The 25,749-nt window shown below is 42.9% G+C and overlaps 1 protein-coding gene across 1 annotated transcript in view; it reads left to right on the forward strand.

The window, feature by feature from the left end:
• The window catches only part of LOC145445449 (uncharacterized), a 197,959-nt gene extending 180,620 nt beyond the window's left edge, over nt 1-17,339 (forward strand). Inside the window, exon 2 of the mRNA XM_080323638.1 lies at nt 12,909-17,339. Coding sequence (XP_080179764.1) covers nt 14,436-17,297 — 2,862 coding nt within the window. The 5' untranslated portion in view covers nt 12,909-14,435 and the 3' untranslated portion in view covers nt 17,298-17,339. The remainder of the gene's footprint in view (nt 1-12,908) is intronic.
• The last annotated feature ends 8,410 nt before the right edge of the window (nt 17,340-25,749 follow it).

Raw genomic sequence — 25,749 nt, forward strand, 5'->3', positions numbered from 1 at the left:
GAATACTTGAACTATATATAAACTTGAACACGACATGACTCGCACCGGGTTTGCCGACCACTATAAGTAGCGACGTGCACTCCAGAAAATAATAGGAAGGCCAACCTAGGGGGGCCAACCCGCTAAGTATATATCACTATTATAGCGGCTGACCATCGACCCAATTAGATTTCTATTTCCCTGTCCATCCATCTGGTCAATTGTATATAATTAGAGAGTTGTCACATCTTTTGTTAGTATCAAAAGTACGCGATGTAATCGTTTATATTTTTTTTTTTAATCTGACGTGAAGCAAATATAAAACTCTGAATTCGACCAATTTGGGGGACGTCGATTTGAACAAGTTCCATGCAGGATCTCGATATTGGTGCGAATAGTGCTACAGTACAGTTACGCCTAGCGTAGGTGTCAAAAGTCCGATGCACAATAGTTTTCTCAGTTATCTTGTAACTCGTAGTTTCAGTTTTGAAGGGGGGAATCCTATATATTCGTCCGGCGTGGGCATAAAGAATTACTTCACATATAGGACCTTGTAGCCTATAGCAAATTTCATTGGGCAAGCATGATAGTGATTGCTCGTATTGGGGGTCATTTGGCCATGATTTTGGCGAATTTAGCGATTTTTATGACTGGAAGAGTTATGGCCAACTTCGCTCCCATGACCAAGAAAGTCAGTAGAGACGTTGATTTCCATGCACGCGACCTGAATACAAATCGGCGATCCGTGCTGACGCTGTGGTGCACATAAAAGATGGTGAACGTGCATGAGGTTTGCTTCTCAAAACTGATCGATGACAAATATTTTTGAAAAAAATCGCTAAAAAATCGCTAAATATTTTTCAAAAGTCGCTAGATTTATCGCTAGTCGCTAGATCGATATTTTTTGTCGCTAAACCGAACGAAGAATCGCTAGATCTAGCGACAAAATCGCTAAATTGGCAACACTGATTGGCAACAGATGTGTTGCTTATAGACTGGAGTTGCGCAGTCGGTCGGTATGAGCCAGCCGTGATCAACGTGGCGGTGCGCGATCGACACCCTGCGGAGGATGTATTTTTTTGCTCGGTGTTCACTTCTTGGTCCAGAGTGGTATACTACGTCTTTTACATTGCGGGGGGCGAGTAGAATGCAATCACGTTGATGAATGCAACTAAAGGCGGCATATAGTTCCCGACACTGGTTATGATATCAAGTAGATTGCCCAGGCAATTTGCAGTTAACTTGCAAAGCTAATGAAAACTTAGATTAGCTTGACAGCTAATTTGGGAATTTGGGAACAGCTAATTTGGGAATTTGGGTGGTTTAAATATCAGTTCCAAGGTATTGCCGTATCCCGAGGCCAGCCACATTTTCGTGCATTCGGATATGACCATAAGGTAGAATATTCCACGTATTCGCCAAAGTTTTCTGTCCTTTCAAGGTGCTCAGGTGGTTTTCATTACTTGAGATACCTATTCAAGTGGGTCTCATTTTCGCTGTATCTGCTTCGCTAGATTTTGCGCTCTACTTGCTTGCTTTTCGCGTTTATAAGAGTTGGGGCGAATCTAGAATTTTTATCGCACGTCGCACAGGGTGGACACGGAGTGACAAGTACGTTTTCACGAAATTATTTGGGTATAGGTTACAACGCACAGTAGCGTCGCTCCCTTTGCTCACACCAGCCACTGTCGGACATAGATGCCCCTGTAGACAAATAGCGCGTCGATGTTATGCATCTATTACGTTGACTCTCACACGATGAACGTTCGGCACTCACGTTGCCATTGCATCATTCTGTGGACAGTATATAGCGAGTAGCTAGCGATTGTGATGACGTAATTAAGGCACTATGCTTGCTCAACGCGGCCTTCCAAACTGCAGCTCTTTATGCAGAAATACTGAGTCACAATAATTCAGGGACAATGAGTTTGTCGCCAATAAAGGATCGAGTTATGAGACCTAGTTCTACGCGCACTCATAATGGTGCAAAGAAAGTAAGGGTCAAGCATTGTGCTAATATTCCAACACAATTATTGATATTTTGTATAATTGACTACTTAGCTCGTGAAATACTACTGGATACACCTGCTCATACAATGGGGTAAAAAGTGACAGAACTACCATACCAAGGTGTAGCCCAGAGGTCTCAAACACGCGGCCCGCGGGCCGCATGCGGCCCGCACGACCATTTTGTGCTGTCCGCGACGGCATTTTGTGTTTCGAAGTATTCGACAATATTTAACTACCAATTTCTTTTTTAATTTGAGGACTTAAAATTCGCTCTGAAGCTACTCCAGAAGCTTGAAACAGCTCATCGAACTTCACTATTACATAACTTTCAAAAGTTACCACGCTGTGGAAGATGATCTGTTAAGTGGCATTGCTTGTTCATGATGGTAAATGATGACACGTTGATGATTCGTGACTGAAGATTGTGATTTGGAGTTCGCCGCGATCTTCTGTAGGATTACTCATAATCATGCTCGTCGCGTCAAACGTTACAATCAGGGAAGAACTTTTGTGACTCGGAATGCCGTGACTTGGTACAATCACAAACGCAACAAACTATCAAACTGGTATGAGAAACAGTTAAATATCAAAAGTTCGTATCTTGCGTTGCGTAGCTTATTTAGATATCTAAGCAGGTCGGTGTGGCCACCGCCATTGGCATTATGTTGCCCCTTGGATGAATAGTTGGTTACATTCTGGTCATCTTGGGTATCTTTTTATATGTTATTATCGCCAATTTAATGTGGCGAGTATCAAGTAGTCGTAGCCTATGCTTTGCCTGTAACACCAATGGAATCTTCGGCGATTGAACATTTCCACCGTATCGGTATGGTCAAGTTGTATTCTATTTGTTTCATTTCGAAGGTAAATCTAACGCTGATTATATTTGACTTTCGTAATGACATGATCTGATCAATGTAGCCTAGTTATCAGGAGTAGGTCTATGCCCGAAACCCGGATTAGGCTATACTGCTCCAATGCTCTGATATCAAAACAATCTTTGTAAAATTATTAAATTTTACCTTCAATTATGGTCCGTCAAATGTCCTCTAGCTGCAAAATTATGACGCGCCAGCTTTTACGATGTCCTGATGCATTTGTACTGTCGCATGGGGTCTACAACTAATTATTTTGACAAACTATGCCAAGTACAGCAACAATTTTATTCAAATATTTAAAAGTGAGATGTTTGTCGTGCCAGCGTGAATTAACAATACTAAATCACATTTTCACGATGCGTGTGGAATACGAGTTTGCAAGGTTCCGTCAAATAAGGCCTATACTTGGAAATACATTGAATTACCCCATTATTGTTGCTGCGGCCCGCAGCACCATGAAAAAGTAGGAAATTGGCCCGCGAGCACATTTGAGTTTGAGACCTCTGGTGTAGCCACTAGCAAAATACTATGGCCGCTATAATTCCAATATAAGGCACACTTTTATATTGACCAGGGGTGTTTAATTAAGTACCGTGGATTTTTTTTTTGAGTACTCAGGTTTGCCTACTTGCACAACTCACTCTAGCTCGCTCTGATGTTATGCCACTTTCTACTGCGTTTCGGATTTTGTAATGTTTGGATGAGTTTTGAGACATGGTTATCAATCTCTCGCTGACCGGTCAAAACAGAATCAGTGTAACGATAATGTCAGCCATTGAATTTATATATTCTCGAAAAGTAAGCGAGGCTTAATATCAGTTATAAGCACAAAAACCAGCAATTTCGAGAGTGGCTACCGTTTTACAATTGCTAAAAGAATACGACACCTGGTCAGGTTTCAAAGCAACCTGCTCGAGTACTTTTAGTACCTTCAGGTTGGTTTGGGATGCTTGGGGGACACTTTGCAGTGGGCCGGTGGCGCACAGGAAATGAGAAAACTGCGAAGCCTGTGTTAGCATCGTCACAAGTGGAATTGGGAAACTTATTGCGAGTTTGTAGTTATTGTTGACCGTACGGGTGATATCTCCGACTAGAGTTCCAAATTGCAGCACACTTTCCATAAATATTCAGTTCAATGACCGAGACAAGGGGTCGTCTTCCGGGCAGATTCACTTATTTGCAGGTTTCCCAAGTACAAATATAAATTATCACGGGTGGCGGTGATGTCCCTCTGGTTTCGGTGCAGGCAGTTTCACCGGTGCCTATGCGGATGGTGCCGGGATGTCCACTGTTGATCTTATATTGGGGTGGCGATCGGATATAGAGGCGATGTGATGCCTTCTGTGGGACTGCTGAGCGGGACTCCCGGGCTCGCTGGTCCGCCTCTTTCTCCTCGGGTGTCGGCGGCTCTTCTGGTCATATCCTTATCATTCCTGAGATCTAAAAGTCACAGTAGGGAATTTGAGGTACCATGATAAAGATTTGCGTCACTTGATGTAGGAATTGTCTCGAAAACTACGTGGGTGGAGTGGCGCATTTGTCACAGTAACGTTGGTAACAGGGTATGCTCTTGAATGATATAACCTGTTTTGTGCCAGTAGTCAATTTGCGTCAATCCCCAATATAAATCTTGCGATTTCAAAGATTCAAAATTCAGTGCTCAAAATATACAACCCGTTAACAAAATAAAATATTTAAACCACTAATCTCTTGCACTTGGCCGTTCATTGTCCGAGTCCACTTTTGGATTTTGACATGACTGGGAAGTCGCTAATACTACTTGTAATCAACTGAAAATTCATTGTGTTATTTCTACTGCAGTGACAGCGACAACAACTTTGACTACCATATCCTATTCAACAGCCGCGTTGTACCATCTTGTATGGAATGTGGGCTATGCTGTTGCATTACAACTAAAATTGTACCACTATTCACATCATGGCAACTGAAAATGTATCACAGGTGAATCAGAAAACCGTATCCATCACATGCAGTATTTCCCGGCATTAGTAATTGATAGAGGTAACCCGACGTTTATTGCAGTTGCTGTCATAGGATGGTTTTCAACAGGCTAGAGCAGTGCTTTTCAACCTTTTTGAGCTCCATACGCACTTTTTTTGTAAAATAAATTTCATTCGCACAAACTAATCGAAAATTGTTATACAAAAAGAAGATGGGAATACTTAACAACCTTTTGTTCAGAATTGCTACAGATTGGCTACTATATAGCTTAAGCTATCAAGTGTCTCACTAAAAGGCAACTTTTTTCGATCGTTTTGATTTAAACTATTTCATGAAACCATTCTCGGCCAAACCAGTTATTTGGTTTTGTACAAGAACGTCTACTAGTGCTTGGATGGCCAGGTGTTAAAATCTGTTCTGCACTCCTATCCAAAATACAGTATATCTTTCGCGAGTGAAAAATCCTTGCTGACAGAAATCGTTTTTGAGAGCTGACACAAAGGTCCCAGAGGCTCCATTTTGTCGAAAGGGTGAAAACCCACATACTTAAGTTAAGGCTTCTGCCTTATGTCTTATAACATAAGGTGCGAAAGTATCAAGTAGAGTAGGCACATTAGAGCTCGCTACCTTATGATACGTTGCTTCAATTTCAGTCTCGCGAGTTTATGAGAAGAGCAAATACTTTCACGATACTCTTTTGCTCAATCTAACTTGAGAATTCGTAACAGTTTAAAAACGGTAAAGCTGCTTTTAGACTACCACAAAAATCTGAGTTTTTGTGGCATCTCGCGAGCCGAGCCTCACCCATGAAAAGGAATTCATTTAAGAACAGGACTCTTCCGTACCGACAACGAAGCATATCCATATCGAAAGGTTTCGCCATTCAGCATCGGTCATTTTTCGACCAAGGTTTTGACGCCGCCGCCGCGTTTTTGGCACCGCATTTTATCAGTGGTTTGTTGGCCAAAACTTTACGTCTTCATGGGCCTTGGATATGTAAAAACTATTTCAGGATTTTTTGCAATCAATTCAACAACTATACACACATATTAACAGATAGGTCAGGCACCGTGACGACCCAAAAGTTTACCCTTTGCGGTCCATACTTTAATAACACTTGAAGGGGTTACAATTTGCGTTACAGTAACTTGCAAATGTGAGTCTGTAATGATGGTATTTACGCTACTATCCTCGTGCCTTGCGCTAATCGAACAGTTATTACGAAAATATGATGATTGCTTAGCGAAAGAGAGCAGAAAGTCAACTTGACGTCGATTTAGCAGCCTGTCGCAGGCTCAGACGGGCTGATAGGCCTGTACTTTTGTTTACGCAATAATTATAGTGCGAAAATATTAATTAACTATACGGCTTGTGAGAGCTATGATTAGTGGTACGTCGTAAGTTTAAAAAGTTTTTACAGTTGCGTCACCACTACAAAAGTTACACTGACCGTAAATTAGGTTTATTTGAATTATTCCACGTTAAAAAAATTAACAATTATTAACGATTTTCATTCGCACTATTCGCACCACCTTCGCCATTCGCACTGCAATTTTTTTCATTCGCACAAGTGCGAACCGTCACACAGGTTGAAAAGCACTGGGCTAGAGTAACATGGGCGTTAGAATGTGGTCCACACCACCACAACTAAGCTTGTGAATTATTGGCTTGTAGTCATTAAAATATGACTTATGTGTGGTACACATGAGGATGAGGTATCCTTCGACATTAGCCGGGACTTGGTGCAGGGGTTGTGTTATTGTCTCTGGTCTGTTTACAGTACCCATATCATGGGTTGGTGGATCCCCTTGCTGAAACAGTTTCGCATTGTTTTGACAGCATTAACATGAGATAATTAAGACATCTGCACAATATTTTATCAATAAGCTAATTACCTTCTATAAAATGAATGTTCTGTTCCCCGATTTCAATTCGTTGAGACTTCGCTGTTCGCTGGAACAATGGTATGGCTGCAGATTTTATACTGATAATGTTGCGCCGCGCGTTGTTTCAAATTCAAATACGTCATACAGTCTAGCATCAAGTCAAGCGTAAAGGGAGCAACGAATAGTGAAAAAGACATGGGCGGGTTCCAGATTTTGGGAATCCTTAACTGTCCCGATCCGAAAGAATCCTGCTATTGATCTAGTGCTATTTCACATTAAATATAGCCTGCAAAACAGATATGAACATTATAATTAACAAATTAGTATCAATATCAAGTAATGCCTTACAAGGGTATAATTTCATTACATTTCAAATCAATAATCTTAGGTACGGTATATATCTTGAAAATAAGTGCAAGTGGTAGAAACTAGGTCGGGAATATGAGCTAGAAAGACTGTGAGAACAGAAATTGCTTTGCGGAGAGGGTAAACATAGTAACCCAGGCATACTATGATGCCAACAACAAAATCAGATATTGGGCATTGTGACTTGGCCAGGACCACTAGTACTACTGAAGAGCGGAAGTAAATTTTCGCCCAAAAATATCTAGCGGATATCCGATTTAATACGGAGGCGGGGTCATCTTCTGTGACTAACTTGAGATCCTCCTCTTTGTCGACGACTCTAAGGTCATTCACGTTTGTGGAGGTATAACATTCTGTGATCGCGGGGTAACATTTGGCTTGCAACGCCTGTGCCGAATCACTCAACGTAGGCCTTCTGAAATGAATACTTGCGTTCAGGAGGCATGATGGAACTGGTAAATAAAGAATGACAGGTGCCAGGAGCTGATCACGGTCTGCCGGACGGCTGATTAGTGTATCTCACTTTTCGGAGCTCTGTGTATCTCATTAGGAGATATTGAGCAAATTGTGAAGTATGGAATCGGCCTGGGAATTGATGATCAAACACTTGATAGGGCCTGTCGCGAGGGAAGGTTAAATTACGTGGAACGCTCGTCGCCAACTTGCAATGGCCAGAGAATATGGTTACGCCAGCACCAGTGTTTCGATATGTGGTTGCTTGTTTGTTAGTAATACATCTGGCACGAGCTAAAATGCATTCAATGGGGGCAGACTTGGCGTAGCAGATCATAGCATAAAGTTCACACCTTCTGTAAAACTACGAATATACCAAATTCGAATAAGTGTAGAACATGTTTTGTTTTCAGCGAAAGTCTGCTTTGCATTTATTGTCTGTTGCACCGAGTGTTTATATTAACTCGTAGGGTACAAATGCAATTGGGTACGCACATTGTAGTGAATGATTTGTTTTAACGCCACAATCATTTACGAGACTAGTGTGGTCCAATTGCGATCGCTCGTCAACCCGAAAAATCGTCATAAGAAGGAGAAGGTAGTGGCAAAAAGCTGATGACATTCCCAGACCCCCTGCCCCGTGAAAAATCACCCTATTTTCATTATGAAAAGTTTTGTTAATCTATTAATAGTATTTGAGTTTCCAATTTACTTATGTAGTTTTTCTTTTTTTTTAATCCTCGCTACAGTCGGCTCCGCGAGATATTAGTGACATAACTATGAGACATTAAAGTGTTTTAAATTGCTGCTTATATATTACATGTATATATATTATAAAGTTTTTGAAATCGCGATCGTGACGGACGCACAATACATCAAGAATTTCATAAAGATATGAAATTTACTATTATTGACTATATCTAAACCGCAAATATAAATCTATGTAGAAGACATTCTCCCACCCCTGTCTCTCGGCATCCCTCTCACTCGATGGATACCAATGGCACCGCTTGGCACTTACCAAATGGTAAGAGGTGTTTTCTTTTTGAGTTTCTGACGGTTTATATTAATGGGGAAAGTTAAACCTACCAGGTGCTCACGTGATTGGAGTAATGTAAATAAATGATGAGCACGTCTCTCGGCGCTTCCTATCCAGTATAACAATTTGGTTACCTATGGGAAGACCTCGCCTCCCATTTGACACGTTGTAAGTGTGCTGGAAGGAATGTGACCGTTGACAATCCCTGTAAAAAAGGGGGGAGGAAGGCTGGGGTGGAGAGATATAGTAAAATGTGTATATACGCGCATTGCATCATAGTATAATACCCACTGAGAAAAAAAAAATCCTAAAAATGAAAACCCATTGCGAAAAAAATTAAAAAATCAATAGATTCTAAAACATGTACATAATATATAAAAAATTACGAAAGCGAAAATCAAAGATAAAGGTTATACGGAGTATAAAATCATTTTCAAAAAAAAATGCCTTTGTGGGGGGCAATAGGTTTCTAGGCTTTTCACTCGGTTGTTTCATTTTGAACGTTATCAGTGGCTGTTCAGTGAGTGTTGCGCTCAACGGTAAGCTGCCGAGAACTGTCACCGCATATAATACATGTAGCCGGTTGACCGCAAGAGCGCTACTGTATGAATTGTGCAACGCAAAAATTCAACTCGTGTTAAATGTAACATGAGGAAGTAGTTGGATTGGACTTGGGCTCGGACCCTAATGAGAATGCTTGACAAACAGAAATGTGTCAGAATTCCCGGCTATGCGAATTTGATATAGAACAAAATTCTTTGTAGGAAAGGGGGAGAGAATTACTGTTACCATCGACAATTGGAAAAATCTCATTTAGAATATGCAATATTTCGTCGACAAATAGCCTCTGTTAGTTCATTGATGAAGTGATTACTTTAGCATGATTCATGGTGGGATGATGATACGTCTAATGATATTGCATTAAGAATTAGGAAAGTATTATGAATGAGAACTTAAGTTACAACGAGAATGCAATGGTCATACTATACACAAAACTGGATGTATGGTTTGAGCATAATGGAGAAGTGAATCCTGAATGGAATCTGCAAAGACTCGGACAATACGCCGTGAAAATGCTAGAGAATATGTGGTACGAGATCAGTTGCATGTCATGGCATATGATGACTTATTCTGGACGAAATGGGGTCACTTTCTGCACCACGAGTCTTTGGAATATAGAGAAGACTATCGCTGACATACGAGACGAAAACTTATCACAAGCGTTAAAAGTCATATTGTATGAAATCGACTCTCGACAAAAAGTGAATGCTCGTATAATGATGTACGAACTCATAAGAGGACACATGATGCGACAACTGAACGATACAGTCAGTAAAGAGACGTACTTATCGTTAACATCATGCCAACGAGCAGATGGGGATGATTTGATATTTGCTAGTTGGTCGGCAGGACGCAATAACAAACTTTACGGGACAGCAAGATTTAAAAATTCTACGGAAGAACAGAAGGCGCAACTCCAAAGGATGACAGGAGTGGCTACTTCCCAAGTTTCTACGACGCTGGAAGATGACATCATCCCGGATAGACGACATGGCCATGCAAGGCCTTGTAAAAGAAAAAAGAATGCTGCTGGAGAAAGTGATCGCCGTGAAGTTAAAAGGACGGCCGACTACAGGAAAGTTATCGTTATACGATAGTAATCGTAATGGACGAGAATGGCCACAATTGAAGAAAAACTTGTACAAATATATAATAGTATTGATGTATGTACGGAACAATATGGTGCGTGTAATGCTACGCCAGATCTGTTGTGGTGTGAAACGTTACTCTGGAAGAATTCATGGAAAAGATATTAGAAGCGTTGCATCGAACAAGATGGCAACCAAAAGTGGCCTATGAAACAATTTACAGATCGGTACCTCGGTGGTAGACCCTGGAGAAGACCGAAATATATTCCAAAAGTTTAGGGCTACTATTGTAATCAATAGTCATCGGTACCTCGGTGGTAGACCCTGGAGAAGACCGAAATATATTCCAAAAGTTTAGGGCTACTATTGTAATCAATAGTCATCCGTACCTTGATGTTAGATCCTGGATAAGACGGACAGATTTTCCAAAACGATTAGGGCCACTATAATTAATATATATCGGTACCTCGGTGCTAGACCCTGGAGAAAACCGACAAATATTCCAAAACGTTAAGGCTTACTAAAATTGATATATCCGTACCTTGATGTTAGATCTTGGATAAGACGGAGAGATTTTCCAAAATGTTAAGGACGATATCCACAATGGATACAGCTCCGTACCTTGATGTTAGATCCTGGATAAGACGGACAGATTTTCCAAAACGATTAGGGCCACTATAATTAATATATATCGGTACCTCGGTGCTAGACCCTGGAGAAGACCGACATATGTTCCAAAACGATTAGGGCAACTAGAATTAACGATGGATATACATCGGTACCTCGGTGCTAGACCCTGGAGAAGACCGACAAATATTCCAAAACGTTAAGGCTTACTAAAATTGATACATCCGTACCTTGATTCTAGATCTTGGATAAGACGGACAGATTTTCCAAAATGTTAAGGGCAATATCCACAATGGATGTTGATCCGTACCTTGATGTTAGATCCTGGATAAGACGGACAGATTTTCTAAAACGATTAGGGCCACTATAATTAATATATATCGGTACCTCGGTGCTAGACCCTGGAGAAGACCGACAAATATTCCAAAACGTTAAGGCTTACTAAAATTGATACATCCGTACCTTGATTCTAGATCTTGGATAAGACGGACAGATTTTCCAAAATGTTAAGGGCAATATCCACAATGGATGTTGATCCGTACCTTGATTCTAGATCTTGGATAAGACGGAGAGATTTTCCAAAATGTCAAGGACCAATTATTACAGATCCGTACCTTGATTCTAGATCTTGGATAAGACGGACAGATTTTCCAAAATGTTAAGGGCTACTATTGTAATTATTACAGATCCGTACCTTGATGTTAGATCTTGGATAAGACGGACAGATTTTCCAAAATGTTAAGGACGATATCCACAATGGATACAGCTCCGTACCTTGATTTTAGATCCTGGGTAAGACGGACAGATTTTACAAAACGTTTAGGGCACTACCATAGCGATTTACAACGTAGCTACGTCGTGAATGGCTATGGAACTACATAAGTTGAATAAAAATGAACATTATAACCGGAAATAATAGGCCTATAACATTAGGAATACCTCAAGCCAGTACTGCTAAAATAAAGACCTTAGAAAAGTAACCCATGGTTGAACTTGTCCACACATTCGTTTTTCGAAACTGATGTGTCGATGATTGAGTATGACATTAGAATAAGACCCGCCTTGTTTGCACATTCGTTTCACGAAATGGATGTGTCTTACGAGTGCACTTATGGCACCATGATCAGTACGTGCATGCGAATTATTGTATTGTGACAACGGTACGATAGCAAATGACGCGAAATTCTGATATGTGTGTGTTTTATTGTCCTCTCTGTGCGCATCGAGTGTATCTAAAACTTGTATGACAAGAAGAGCGTCTGGAAAACATGCCGAGAACTTAATGACTTGCTCTCAATAAGACCATAATAAGACTGGGTGGAGTGATGAAATGGCATGAGAATATCGAGATGGACTGGACATTCTATTGGCATTAAAAAAAAACGACTTGGTGGTACCAACTCTAAAATTTCTATTCGACAGTCCCGAATGACTGCTCCCATCGATAGAATCTAGGGCTTAATGAAGTGAAATAGAAGAGATAAGAAGAAATCCAGCGCTAAAAATCACTGCTCAGCAAGGACCAGTGAACCAAAGGTTGGAATGTGCCGAACAATGCCCGCCAAAGCTCACGTTAAAGATAACGAAGAAAGGAGACGACCAAGACGACTGCAAAATCAAGGAAAGATACGCAGAAGAATCGTTTCATTATCAAGGGAGTTGAAGAAATCGGGTTCGAAATAGATGCACGAGACGAAAGTACCCAAATGTACGGTTGCCAAATATGTCCTGGACATACCATGATGGAGATCGGAGAAGATGCGTTTGACGAACAACGACATGAATCAATCTGCGGCATGATGACGAGACGCACGAGTCATAACAGGACATTGGTATTTTCATGTGAGGGTTACTTTGATGTAATATTGCATAGTGACGCCATTTTGTTCAAGCACTGCCTTTACTGTATCTTTGATCAATACCATCAGGTTGCTTTAAAATGGCGCTAACATTTTATGTCGTGGATATGTGTATGGGTCAGTGAACATTTATTATGTGAATAATTGGTTGTTACCACAGTAATATGATAGCGAGTACTATGCCTGTAGGCTTTAATTAGGCGTTATACACCGACCACGCCCTATATTAGTGTCGGGACCCTTCACCCTAGCGGGATAGAAGTTTAGGATTAGAAATGGTTAGGGATTTCTCCAGAAACCCGTGAAAGGGGCCATGGGTGTCTAACAGTGCTCAAGTAAGCAGCACCTTGTTAAGGGTAGTATCGCACGTGCATTTTAATCGGCATATGATCATTTTAATTGGGTCGACGATGCGACGTCCTTAATGTTAGAACCTCCCGGGGTTACGCGTTATAACTAGCTACGCACCCTTAGACTAAGCTAGGAACCTCTACCTTATTGGAGCATGTGTAGAGTTAAAGATTCGTGGTAAATCAAATCTATTGTTTGTGAGACACGGTACATACGAATGAATAAAAAGCTTATACACACCGATACTAAAGGAACCCAGAGATATAACAGAAAACATTAGTTCGTGCATGAATATTGTGATTGAATGGTGTACAATGTAGCGATATGTCATACATGAACTTTACGGCAGGACAGGCCGTCACATGCATTATGTGTGTAAACTAACCTTGGAGCTGCTTTACGGCAGGACAGGCCGTCACATGCATTATATGTGTAAACAAACCTATGAGCTATTTTTCGGCTGGAAAGGCCGTCACATTAGTTATGTGTTAACAAACCCTGAAAGATACCACTTCGGCAGGAAAGGCCGTCGCATAGTTTATATGCGAAAACAAACCTTGGAGTATTTAAAATACATTTTATCGTGCATGAATACGAATAGGTTTAAGCTTTATCTTGTGTTATAATTGATGGATATTCTATATGCCAATATTAACCGAGTTTTGCTTAAATACCTCATTCTGTCTGCATGATAATGATTGGAGTATTGGTTGTGTTAAGGCCTAATTACACGTTATATAAGGCTAGTTTAAAACTCTGGACCTAAGGGTCATTGTCTGATGCTGAAAGATACCACTACTGCAACCACTGCTACTTCAATCAACGTCCACGGACGTCGTCTGGACAGTACAGTGCAATAAAAGGTCAATTCTTTGCCGTGAAGTGATCCGAACCAAGTGTAGATGACTCGCATACCAATCGTTATGGAGCTGCACTATAAAGACACAAATGGAGGCACCACTGGGATACTTCCGGTGTAAAAACATTGACCTTTTGATGTTCTCAAGGACGACCCTCGTGAGAATTGTGCTCCATGTGACGGTAGTCACTTCTGTTATATCTCTGCTTATAATATTGGCATCGATCTACGCACACCTTGCGCCGGTATTCTATCCTACGAAGACTCCTGAAGGTCTCTCTGACGACGTCACTACAACGACCGAACTACTACATGTCCCACATAACGGATTTGCTGTGGTAATCACCAACAGAACTGACCCGGTTATCTTCATAAGACATTCCGTACCCACGACGCAAGGACGAGTGATCGGGGACAACACAACCACGTCCGTGAGTAATTTACCTCAGAACGGTACTTACCCTGGCCAGTAAAAGGCACGGAACTAATATACAGACAATCAAAATTTACATAAATTATGCGAAGAATGCTAAAATTTTTTAGGAAGAAGAAAAAGAAGCTGTCAGAGGCGGCTGACGAGCTCGAGCAGGGTATCAAGCTGCTGAAAGCAACGCAAAAACGCCATGAAGACGTCAGACAACAAGAAAGACAGCTGGCAAAAGACGTGGCTGATCAAACAAAGGTACTAAAAGAAGTCAAATCAACTCTGCCCGAGACAAAAAAAGGGCTGGAAAAGGCCAAGAAAGAAGGCAGGCGAGCTCAAGTCCACCTCAAAGCAGTATGCGATGCCACTTCGAAGGTCAGCGGGAAAGTCTCCACTGACGTCCTCAGTGAGATCTTGAAATCAGAATTTGAGCTGGGCAAAGCCCATGCACAAGTGGTTGGGGATAAACCACCGCCACCTTCCTCTCTGTCCGTAATGTCTACAGTACCTCCACCGGCGTATGATCCGCTCGTTGGGCAATCGTCCAGGGCAACAGCGCCCCTGCCCACGCTTACAGTTCAGAAGGGCCTGGATTGCCATACCGTGACGGCAGTCTACCCTGCGTTGCCAGGTTCCAAGCCGAATTCACTATCTGATTCTCGTCCAGGAACGACTCCATGTTTACCGGTTCGGAATGGGACACGCCCCGAACGACGAAGGGGGAACCTAGTCGATACACCCAGTCTATTCCGGCAAAGTGAAAACGGGACCGACACCGATTCAGACGACGGCTATGCGCACGCTCGAAAGCGGCTCGGGGCATGGCTCGACGATCAACGGACCGCCGAGAGAACCCGGGCCAGAACACAAGGTGCGACCGGCAGTGCGACGAAGCGCGTTACCTTTCAAGAAGGGAGAACGAACTACCGACAAGACGGAGGCGAAGACCCTGAGGACTCGGGAGAAGATACTGATGCCCAATTGGACAGATTGGGTAGGAGAATAGCGGCGGCACGGGAGGCCATTCGGGGAACCACACGGACGCTTCAGCGAGACTCTGGTCAGCCCAACCCAACCGAACCCGAAGAGAATATGTCAGACATCTCTGAATACCTCAGATTACCTCGGTACGCATCTGCCCCAAGAGAAAGCGAAGGAAGGTCGAGACTTCCGCGAGATCAACCACAGAATGATGCCGTGAACCTGGTGTTAACTACGCCCGAAAGGTTCCAGTCGGAAACGGAGATGCTACAGCTAATGATGGATCCAGGGGATATGCCCCTTCTAAAGTGGATGGCTAATACGATGAGACGAATACGACACGGCGAGGGCGACACCGATACAGATATAATCCTGGCCAATGCCATGCAGAAGAAGTTGCGGAGTGCAGGTCGCCTCAAACAAGCTAATCAGCTGGGGAATTTCTTCAATACCAACTCGGGAAATGCAAAATGGGTCTCGGTCATGAAATCATTGTCGCTATCCAACCCGCAAGGCTTGGTTAACAATGAAAAGGTCATCAACGATTTCCGGAGGAATTATCAGTGGGAAGACGAACCTCTTCCGCTGTTGAATAGTGCCCTAAAACAACTAGAGATAGATATGGAGGCTGAAATCAAAGAGAATCCGGATGGGCTGCGACTCTTCCGCAACCTAAGACAACGATTACCAGAAGCACTTAGGCTGCTGATGCGGGGATGGGATAGCAGGTCTTGGCAAGAGGTGGCGGAGGATTTACAGCTGTACTGGAATTCTGAGTTCTTGGATGAACAAGAGGTACGTTCCACCTCTCGGGAGGTCAGAAAGACAATGTCACCCCTACCACCTGTGCACATATATTATGTTCAGCCTGCAGGACCCATGATGCACAGTTACCCTACTCACGGGAGTGAAGATGGACGACTGAACACCCCTCCCCCACCGATTATAACACCACCTCTGATGGTGCAACCATCCTCACCTAAACCACCTCTACACATGATCGGAGGGACACCACCCGAACCGTCTGGGGAAATGTGGCCACGGCAGCTCGTCGGTGTCGGGCAAGCTTCACAGCCACGACGTAACCCTCCTCGCGGCACCAAGACCAACCGTTTTTTTACCAACGTTATGAGTGGCAATGGGTTCGGCAGACGTGGTCCGACTCCCAGGGCTAAACCTGCCCGACCACAAAACGTGCGCAACGCATCGAATGGACTCAACGTTACACCAACGCGAAACTCCAGGTCTTCTCAACCTAGTCAGGGACCAAGTACTTGGAACCGGACACCTCAACTGACGAAGACGCAGGACTCTGGGATCGGCAGGGGTGGCCAGGAAATCACACCATCAAGCAGTCAGGAAGCCCTCCGCATCGCGGAGAGCCAAGGGGAGAGATATAATTTTCTTGGGAACCCAAACATCTTCGCCCCTCTAGGCTTATATCTGAAACCTCCTCAGGGGCAGTCCTTATCCGTATGTTTTTGCTGTAAGGCCCCGGGACACCAATCCCGAAATTGCGTGGCAAAATTCATACTTCGGCTAAATGAGGAGGTGCTTACCAAGAATGATACCTTGGGATGGGTAGTTCGCAAGCGAGTACAACCAATACCTACTCGCGTTAAGGAGTCCGCTGAACGTGATTGGGGGCCTTTGCTTGCGAGGAATAACATACTGACGGTCCCGGACCTCGACCGATACCTTGCCACCCAAGGCTCTCCCTCGCTGACACAGAGAACTGCCTTGTGCGAAGCCTATTATGACACTAGGCCAAAAAATAGAGATAGAACTCACTGGCATGATAAGGATCAATGGGGTCCTCAGGGACCGTCTGCACAGCCAAATCAAAGCAATAGCCAAGTGGCCTGGACGGAACCGCTATTTCGACGCCCGCCACGTCACTATGACGCCTCACACTGGACGGATGAGGAACTTGAACAAGGGTTGAGACTCTCAAAAAACGACTGGGGGTGCTGATTGATCCGGTAAATCAGTTCCCAGAAAATTTATTATCCCAACCCGCAAAGATTGTTCATAACGCTTCTCTACCCCTTAATACACCGGATAACCCTCTACAGCCAGACTTCACGGAGTTATTCGGCGGTCGGCTTTTGTACTTGACTGATTCAACAACCGGTACGACATTTTTGGCCGACACGGGAAGCCTACCTAATCTAATTATGAAAAATATCGTAAAAGCCATGTATCCAAAGAGCTGGGAGGAACGGCAACTTTTAGATATGAAGTTACGTGGTATAGGGGGCTCCTCCCACGTTGACTCATTGGTTGTAATTGATTTTGACGAACTACCGGTTCAATTTGCGACCGGGAAAGGAGTCCCTCTCAATGTAATTGGCTTAAAATGGATTGATCGAGTCCAACAATTACCAAGCATAGCTACGGAATTGAAAACCCCGTCTAACGCAAATGGAGAGTTGTCTTTAGTAACACTACATGATGAGAACCCGTGCAATCAATGGAAGGGAACCGAAGTCGAAAGCGGTATTAGCTACACTGTAATCGACGATGGGTTGATGGATGCTGCAAACCAAGATAGCGTGAAGCGGAAAATTACCGCTGGCGCGAGTACCAAAATGGAAATCACCACTGGTGCGAACGACGAGTTGAAAATCACAACTAACGTCACCCAGAACCTATGGAAAACTGTTGGTGTCGAGGCAGGAATGCCTGCTGACACCGTTAATGAAGACGTCGAGCGCGGAATGCCCGCTGGCGTAGATAAGGACCTGCACGAGAAAACTGGTCCCAAAAACTCTCGCGGATGCACTTGTCCGGATAAATGTAAAAATCCGGTCCATAGATGCATGGCGACCACTACAGCTGACGTCGAGCGTGGAATGCACGCTGGCGTAAATACAGACCTGCACGAGAAAACTGGTCCCAAAAGCTCTCGCGGATGCACTTGTCCGAAGAACTGCAGAACTTCGGCCCATAGATGCATGGCGACAGCTACAGCTGACGTCGAGCGTGGAATGTCCGCTGGCGTAAATAAGGACCTGCACGAGAAAACTGGTCCTAAATGCTCTCGTGGATGCACTTGTCCGAATAACTGTAATGATTCGGCCCATAGATGCATGACGACAGCCACAGTTATGATTACTTTCCCAGAAGGTTCAAACAAAGCAGCTATTGCCGGTCAACCGGATACACGCCCAGTCATGTCCGACAAGGAGTCTGGGGATTTTAAGATGCACGTCACCCCAGAAATAGGGTCCCCGGCGGAAAAGGAGTCCATCGGCGTGACGGTAGGCGCGGGCACGCGCCGAGATCAGAGGCCTACATCGAGGGACCTCGCCCTCTCTCCACCAACACCAAAACCTCGATCATCACGAGGCTCACACCAACCCATGGTTGGACCAGTTACTGCGTATGTTTTGCATAAAGACACTAACTCAAGCGTCATGACGGAACTTGAAGATATTTGTGTACAATATGTAGCGCTGGCCAAACTCCCGTACAAACCTCCTGACCTGACGACTCCAGAAAATACCATTATTTCTGATGAAGTCTGGAAAGCCTTCTACGCGCCGTTTGCGTCCGAACTCGAGCACCTGCGTGGTCACCTCGGCTCCTCACACGCCATGGCATACAGATGCGGCATCGAACTTAAGGACCCTTCGACCAAACCATTTGTATCTGGACCTTGTAATTTGAAGGGGGAGGGCCAGGCGAAGGCATTGAAAGAAGCCCAAGGAAGAGAAGTACTCTCCCTCTTAGATTTGAAGAAAGAAAACTGGAAGAGACCACACCGGTTACTGTTGTTAAACCTGTGGACATGCTTTGTAAAACTAAAACTGACGAAAACCTTTCAACGATTGAGATCGATGGTTAAAAAAAGGGGACAAAATGAAAATGTCAAACCAACTGATGCGACTCATGGGAAGCAACAGTTGCAAACTCGTCGCGCGCGAAACCAAACCGACGGAATGACGAAAATCATGGTGGAAACGCCTAGAGAAACGTCAGTGCATCCGGTTACCACTACGGACGCTCTGCAGAACTTCACGGATGACGACGGGAGCGGCATCGGAACGCACTACCGAACTATGGATGACGGCAATAAGGTAGGTGCCGTAACGTCCATTTTGTATTCATCAGGAGACGACAAGGACGACGTATTCACGAGTAGTGTCGAGCTGATGACCATTACGGTCAACAACGGTTGACGCATTGCCACTGTCTGGGCAGAAAAACCCAGGGGTGGGAACATCCGTACCTGAATGTCCCCGACTATCAAGAACCACCGTGGAGAAGATATCCACAGAATTCGTTGACTACAACTATACTCAACGGCTGCACGACTGGTGATGATGGAAGGTGAATATAAGGTAAGAGGATTGTTCTTGATCGATAGGATGATTATGGAAGGTGCGAAGTTGATACCTACCCTAGAAAACGTGACTGAATTAGTGGCGGTAATAGGGTTGATTGCTCCGTTGATTGTAACATGGGTAAGTTATATAATGTGTCGTCGACTTAGTACCTTAAGTCGCATGAGGAACACGAGGAGACGAAACGGAGCAGAGCAATGGATGGCGATAAGAGTAATACGAAACACAACGGAGAATGACAGAGTTTAAAGGTTAGAGATTAGGTTCTTAAAAATTAGTTGTAAATACAGGATATACCTATTTTCTGTAGTGAAGTAGTGAAGCGTGATGCTGTAATATTGGTAAATCGTTGAGTGACTTTGTGATATGTATAAGGCACACAAAAATAATCCCGACGAGCCAGTGTTTGTAATAGGTATCAAGTGAAGTATTTTACGTAATGGGCGTAGATGGGAAAAACTCAAACCTCGTAACTAGAAATACGCTGAGTCAGCACTTTTTATTGGAAAATAGAGGGAATACAAAGGGCCCATACCTGCTGAGATTATAAGGCAAGAAAAGTGTACATTGTGGAGATGTGCGAATTTCTCTATAATGGGAGTAGACGGAAAAAACTCAAACCTCGTAACTAGAAATACGCTGAGTCAGCACTTTTTCAATGACATTCGAGAGAGTGCAAAAAGAAAAAGGCATCTGAAGAAAAGGCCGTACATAGGGGATCATTAATGCACATGGGGATTCATTGTTTTACTCGTGTTCCCTGTGTACGGGAAATGACGGCGTATAGTTCATGTGATCCCGATATTGAATTCATGCGGACCGCGGCTTCTACGACATTTAAGAAGTGGCCCGAGACCCATTTTGAGTTGGCGACCCCTGGCATAAGCGGTGTCTTACAACAGCCTAGAAGTGTGCCGTGCTACATGTCGGCGGCTACGGAATCAAAAATAAGAAATATCGGCCTGGTGTAAACGACCATTGCAGTCGACAAACGCCATGATTACCACAAACGATATTAGGGTTGACTACATCGTAAATGCCGATAATGCAAGTCTTCCCGCTTCGACGAATTTAAGCGTTAGCTACATACTATCGCACGCTGCGCAGTGTGCAAGTGCATACATGTATTTGTATATAATAACATACAGTCACTAAAATTTGACGTAGTAAGCAAGTTGCGGGGAATCTCGCTAGTCTGTAGCCGCGGGTCACATTATCATATAAGACGGAAAACTGTCCGCGGGCCGTATGTTGCCCGCGCCCCAGGTTTACATCATACTTTTCATTTGGCCAAAGGCAATTTTACGGCCATTTTGTACAGGCTTGCCGAGCGCTAACTTTGATAAATTGGTAATAATGGAAAGCTGCTACTGAACTGATCACGAAAATATTAATTTTACTCTGTTCGTGGCCCTGGTACCCCAAAAACCATCCCGATTTTTCCATTTGACACAACAATTCTGTCTGGTAAAACGAGAGTGCAGCTCAAGAGAAAGAGCCAGACAGCATCGTTACGTCACAAAGCCAAACTCCATCCCAATGCAAAATTCGAGGGTGATTTGTTGGGGGTGGGGGGTTCCAGGGCCATGACCAGAATAAAATTCATATTCTCGTAATCGGTATAGAGCTTTCCATTGAATATTAAATTTAGCGCTCGGCAAGCCTGTTAAAATGGACGTATAAGATTGAAATGACAGTCAAATCCCAGCTACCAACCAGTCACGGTAAACCTAGACCTCAGTTGTCGTGAGATCCATGAAGAACTTTCTAATAACAAGTAGTTGCTGGAACAGATTGTTTCTGGCAAAAAGTATTCCAATCAAAGCAACAATATGGCATCATCTGTTAGAGAGGCTGCCAGTGTTGGCGCACTGAAGCCTTTGCAAAAGCCACAGCTTCATGTTTTCCGTATCATGACCAGGGCCCCACAGGGACCGAGATGTGTGTCCAGCAAATCACTGCTAAAAAGATTTGGTCTCCTAAACATAAAAGATATGCGGAAACTAGAAATTGCCAAGTTTATGTATCAGTGCCACTGCCCCGAAAACTTCAATAACTTCTTCACCTCGGTATCAAAGATGCACGACACACGCGCGTCTACGTCGTCCAACTACCATATGGTAGTCAAAAAAGATCTTCGCTCTATCAAATTTGCCGGACACAATTTGTGGAACAATATCTCGCCGGCTATCCGGCAGTCATCGAGCATGTCCTGTCCACATTCAAGTCGAAATACCACCGATTTATACTGAATGAATCTTAGTCAGCCCTCTGGTTTACCGGACCTGACATATCGATCTCCCCTTCCGACACATGCCACTTTTTGTCTCCTGTCCCTTTATGTTTATATTTATATTATCTTCTTTTACTTTTCATTCAGTGCGCATGTCTCCTTTTCACATCGCCTAGCCCAGGTGGGGGTCTGATTTCGGAACTACTCCAAGTCGTTTCGACACCGTCTTATCTTTCATTGAATCGCAGTCTTGTGGTGAATTAGAATGAAGAAATTCTAAGCAATAAGATGAATTGAATGTGATATGCAGCAGCTCGTATAAATACAAACAAAGTATGTACAACAACGCCTTTTAATGCTAATCTAATTTTTCGAACGTCCTTATTTTTGGATCCATGTCGATGGCAACCCTGTCCATACGCTGCTAATGTCGATAAGTAGATCTGTATCACTAAGATATCGCAATACTAAATTAACACTCACATTAGCGACATTAAAACTATGATTCTGTCACAAACACCTTTCGATATAGTATAGAATCATCAAAAACGAAGTGAATCCGGATGCGATCAAAATGTGAAACATATTTCCGATTACAAATTGGTTACTTATCAAGGTCATAAATTACATCTTTCGCCTTTTTTTGTTAACTGTTTTTTGTTCACGAGTCGTGGATGTTACTATTTTGATATACTACAACAGACCTGAGCAACTAATTAATAATTATGACTGTCTAATTAGACAAATTAGAGCTAGACGCCGGTAATTTAATTCTAATGTCATTCTGGTTTTCCTGAAAATTGGAGAGCTCGAAACGAGTTAAGCTCGGTGTACAGACATCTGCCATTCATGCTTATGAGAAGGAAATCTGATGTAATATGAAGTGAACGTGATGTTTGCTGTGATATTATAAATTGGGAATGCAATGCAATTTTTTTATTTTACGAATTCAGTAATTGCACCTTTAGTCTAATTTGGATGTAAAATGTGTAGTTATCCGGCTTGTAACCACCTCTTTAGGTTCCGAGTCACAAGTCAATCTCACTTCTGTAGTTTTGACTCAAGAGCCAAGTCCAGACATTTTCAATTCACCGCAGAGTCAAGTCCGAGTCCAAGTTGGCAAGCATCAAAGGGTCGAGTTCGAGTCATAGTGTTAAGACTCAAGTCCCGATCCAAGCCATTCTGTTCACTGTTCACTAGGGCTGTTCAAAAAAAAAATTTATTCATTTATTTTTGAACACTTGAGCAACCCTACTGTTCACATTTGAATTCGAATCATGTCAAACCCACTTTTTCAACCCTGCTTGGGTGATACTCGCATTCAAAATCTAGTATTTTTCTTTCTCAGAAAGGTTTCTGGCCCTATTTTTCACATACCAGTACTGATATGCCAATAAAATACCAATACCATGGAATCTTTACTAGCTCATTCTTCGAAGTATTAATGAACTGCCTAATTGGGCCGTCTATTAGTCTCGAGCCACATGACTTGGTGGAATCATGACTCGGGTCGCTACGACCCTGGCAGCTATCATTCTAATTTTAATGCAATATATGGAAGAACTGAAAATTTCCAGTCGCTCAACTGTGTACTGCAACAGAGTGTTATGAGCCCACCTCTTGTCCTTAATTACCACATACTTGATGGGGAAGCGAGTGGCGAAATTGGTTAAGCGCCAGCGTCACGACACCAATGGCAGTAGCTCGAGTCCCGGTTCGAACCAACTTCTATGTGTCGGAGGTTTATCTGGGCTACACGTCGCTCACCTCACTGCTATAGCAGTGTCTCAAAAGCCCAGTACGATGATGAAGCGCGCCAGAAAGACGTCGGCACTGAAGAAGAAGTCCGGAAGCATAAATGAGAGAGAGAGGCTGAAGTTGGGAGCGCGCAAGTGTGGAAGTCGTCCGGGAAAAGAATACGAAAAGCGAAGAATCTGAACAATACAAATATCATTGTCGTGGTGTACACTGTACATGACCTTAACAGGCGATGAACACCACTGTTGTATGTGATAAATAAACAACACACAAACCACACTTGAACTATATCAATGACTTTGTTGCATTCAGATGCGCGGCCGCCCCGCGCTGCGTCCTCAACAATTCTACATGGCTCGATACGTTTGATGTCGTATGCAAACAATAGGCGCCATTCACGACCTTATCTGAGAATGAGTCATTATGCAAGTTACCAAAACGGTATGGTTTGCCAACCTGGTAATTGTGTTTGATTTGTTGACAGAAGTCGCAATTTCATCATTTCTCAACAGCAGCCTGTAAGTGAAAAGCAAGTTTGTTAATCATCTAGTGCAGCGCAATGAACAATGGTCGATTTCCTTTTCTATGATCTTAGAAAGTTGTTTTCGTCCCCATTTGCCGGCAACGATGGGACCGTTTGAAGTTTGGTATTGACATAATTTTGAGTTGGTGCTTGAAGCGTAGGTCGCACATTTCTCGAAAGACTTACATACGCGACTTTATTAGCAATCGAAATGAATGTAACATGACCCCGACTCGGAGTGTAAGAAAGCGAATTGTTACTATAGGCTACTGCCAGTTCTACATCACATATTCAAAGTTATTTCATACTTTTTCGACCAAACCTATTTAATCACGCTTTGCGACATAAATGCTATGGTATATGGCATATGGGTTGGTCACGACTTTACGGAATCCATTTCCGTTTTCATTTCCATTATTCTCCGTAGCTTTGTACCACATGTTTAGTATGCTGTGATACGACCAATCTAGGTTTAAAGACTTTCACAGCAGGATAACTTCTCCAAACTATATTTGTTGTTGATAAATTAACTCTTAGCGAAGAAGGGAGTGTGATTTTAGTAGGCTTACTCTTGATAATCATCTCTCGCAACTCTCGGATAAATACTCGATGAAGATTCGACTATACTAGAATACCCAGCCATTTATGAGTCGATTTTCAGGTTATCAAATATTTTACTTCACACTGCAGAGACAAAACGCTGACACCAACTATGCTTTATTTACTGAATTCCATTCCCGCAATCCCACAAATTAGAAAGTCTCCATTTTATGGCAATAAGTAAGCCATTTTGGAGGATTGATTTATGTACCCAAAGAAAATTTCGTTTTGAATACATCTCATTACATGAAATGAATATACACACAACGATATCGTAGGGTCACCATACGTCCTCTTTTAAGAGGATTTGTCCTCTTTTTTGAGATTTTGTCCTCTTTTTAAAAATTTAGGTCAGATTTAGAGCAAATTGCGAGTGATATGCCGTAAATTAGCACAGAAGTGACGCTCCGGCGGGTATTTCGGAGTGAAAAACGGTGATTTTAACTCTGAGCGAAAAGATGACTTTTTTTTTAGTCAGCCGATCACAAAGTGGGAAAAATTTACCGGTTTTTGAGAATTCTTCTCCGGTTTTAGCAAGTCTCAAATTTCTGAAAAAGTGTCCTCTTTTTACATTTCCAAAATATGGTAAGCCTACGATATCGTCCAAGCTGATTTATGGGACAGTCTATTTAAAGTATTAAATAAATATCGCGATGATCGAGGAGACGAGGTCAAGATTCAAAATTGATGCAGTATTACTTCATTCAGTCAGTTTATTGATCATTCCGTCATTTCAAAACACCACAAAATTACAATATATCGAAATAATTCAAGTTGAGTTGTGAGTGATGATACTTCAAGAACTAATATGATACGCTTTTTGCCACTGAGAATTCATTTATTACTTTACTATCTTCCCTTGTGGAAGCCTTCAAACCTCGATTGGTCGTATCACAGCATACGTATAGTGCAAAGATACGCAAAAAGCCTAGAAGTTGACCGTGCTACACGTCGGCAGCGACT

Source organism: Botryllus schlosseri, chromosome 8, assembly GCF_051294905.1.
Source record: "Botryllus schlosseri isolate E-star chromosome 8, Bs_hap1, whole genome shotgun sequence".
Taxonomy (NCBI): domain Eukaryota; kingdom Metazoa; phylum Chordata; class Ascidiacea; order Stolidobranchia; family Styelidae; genus Botryllus; species Botryllus schlosseri.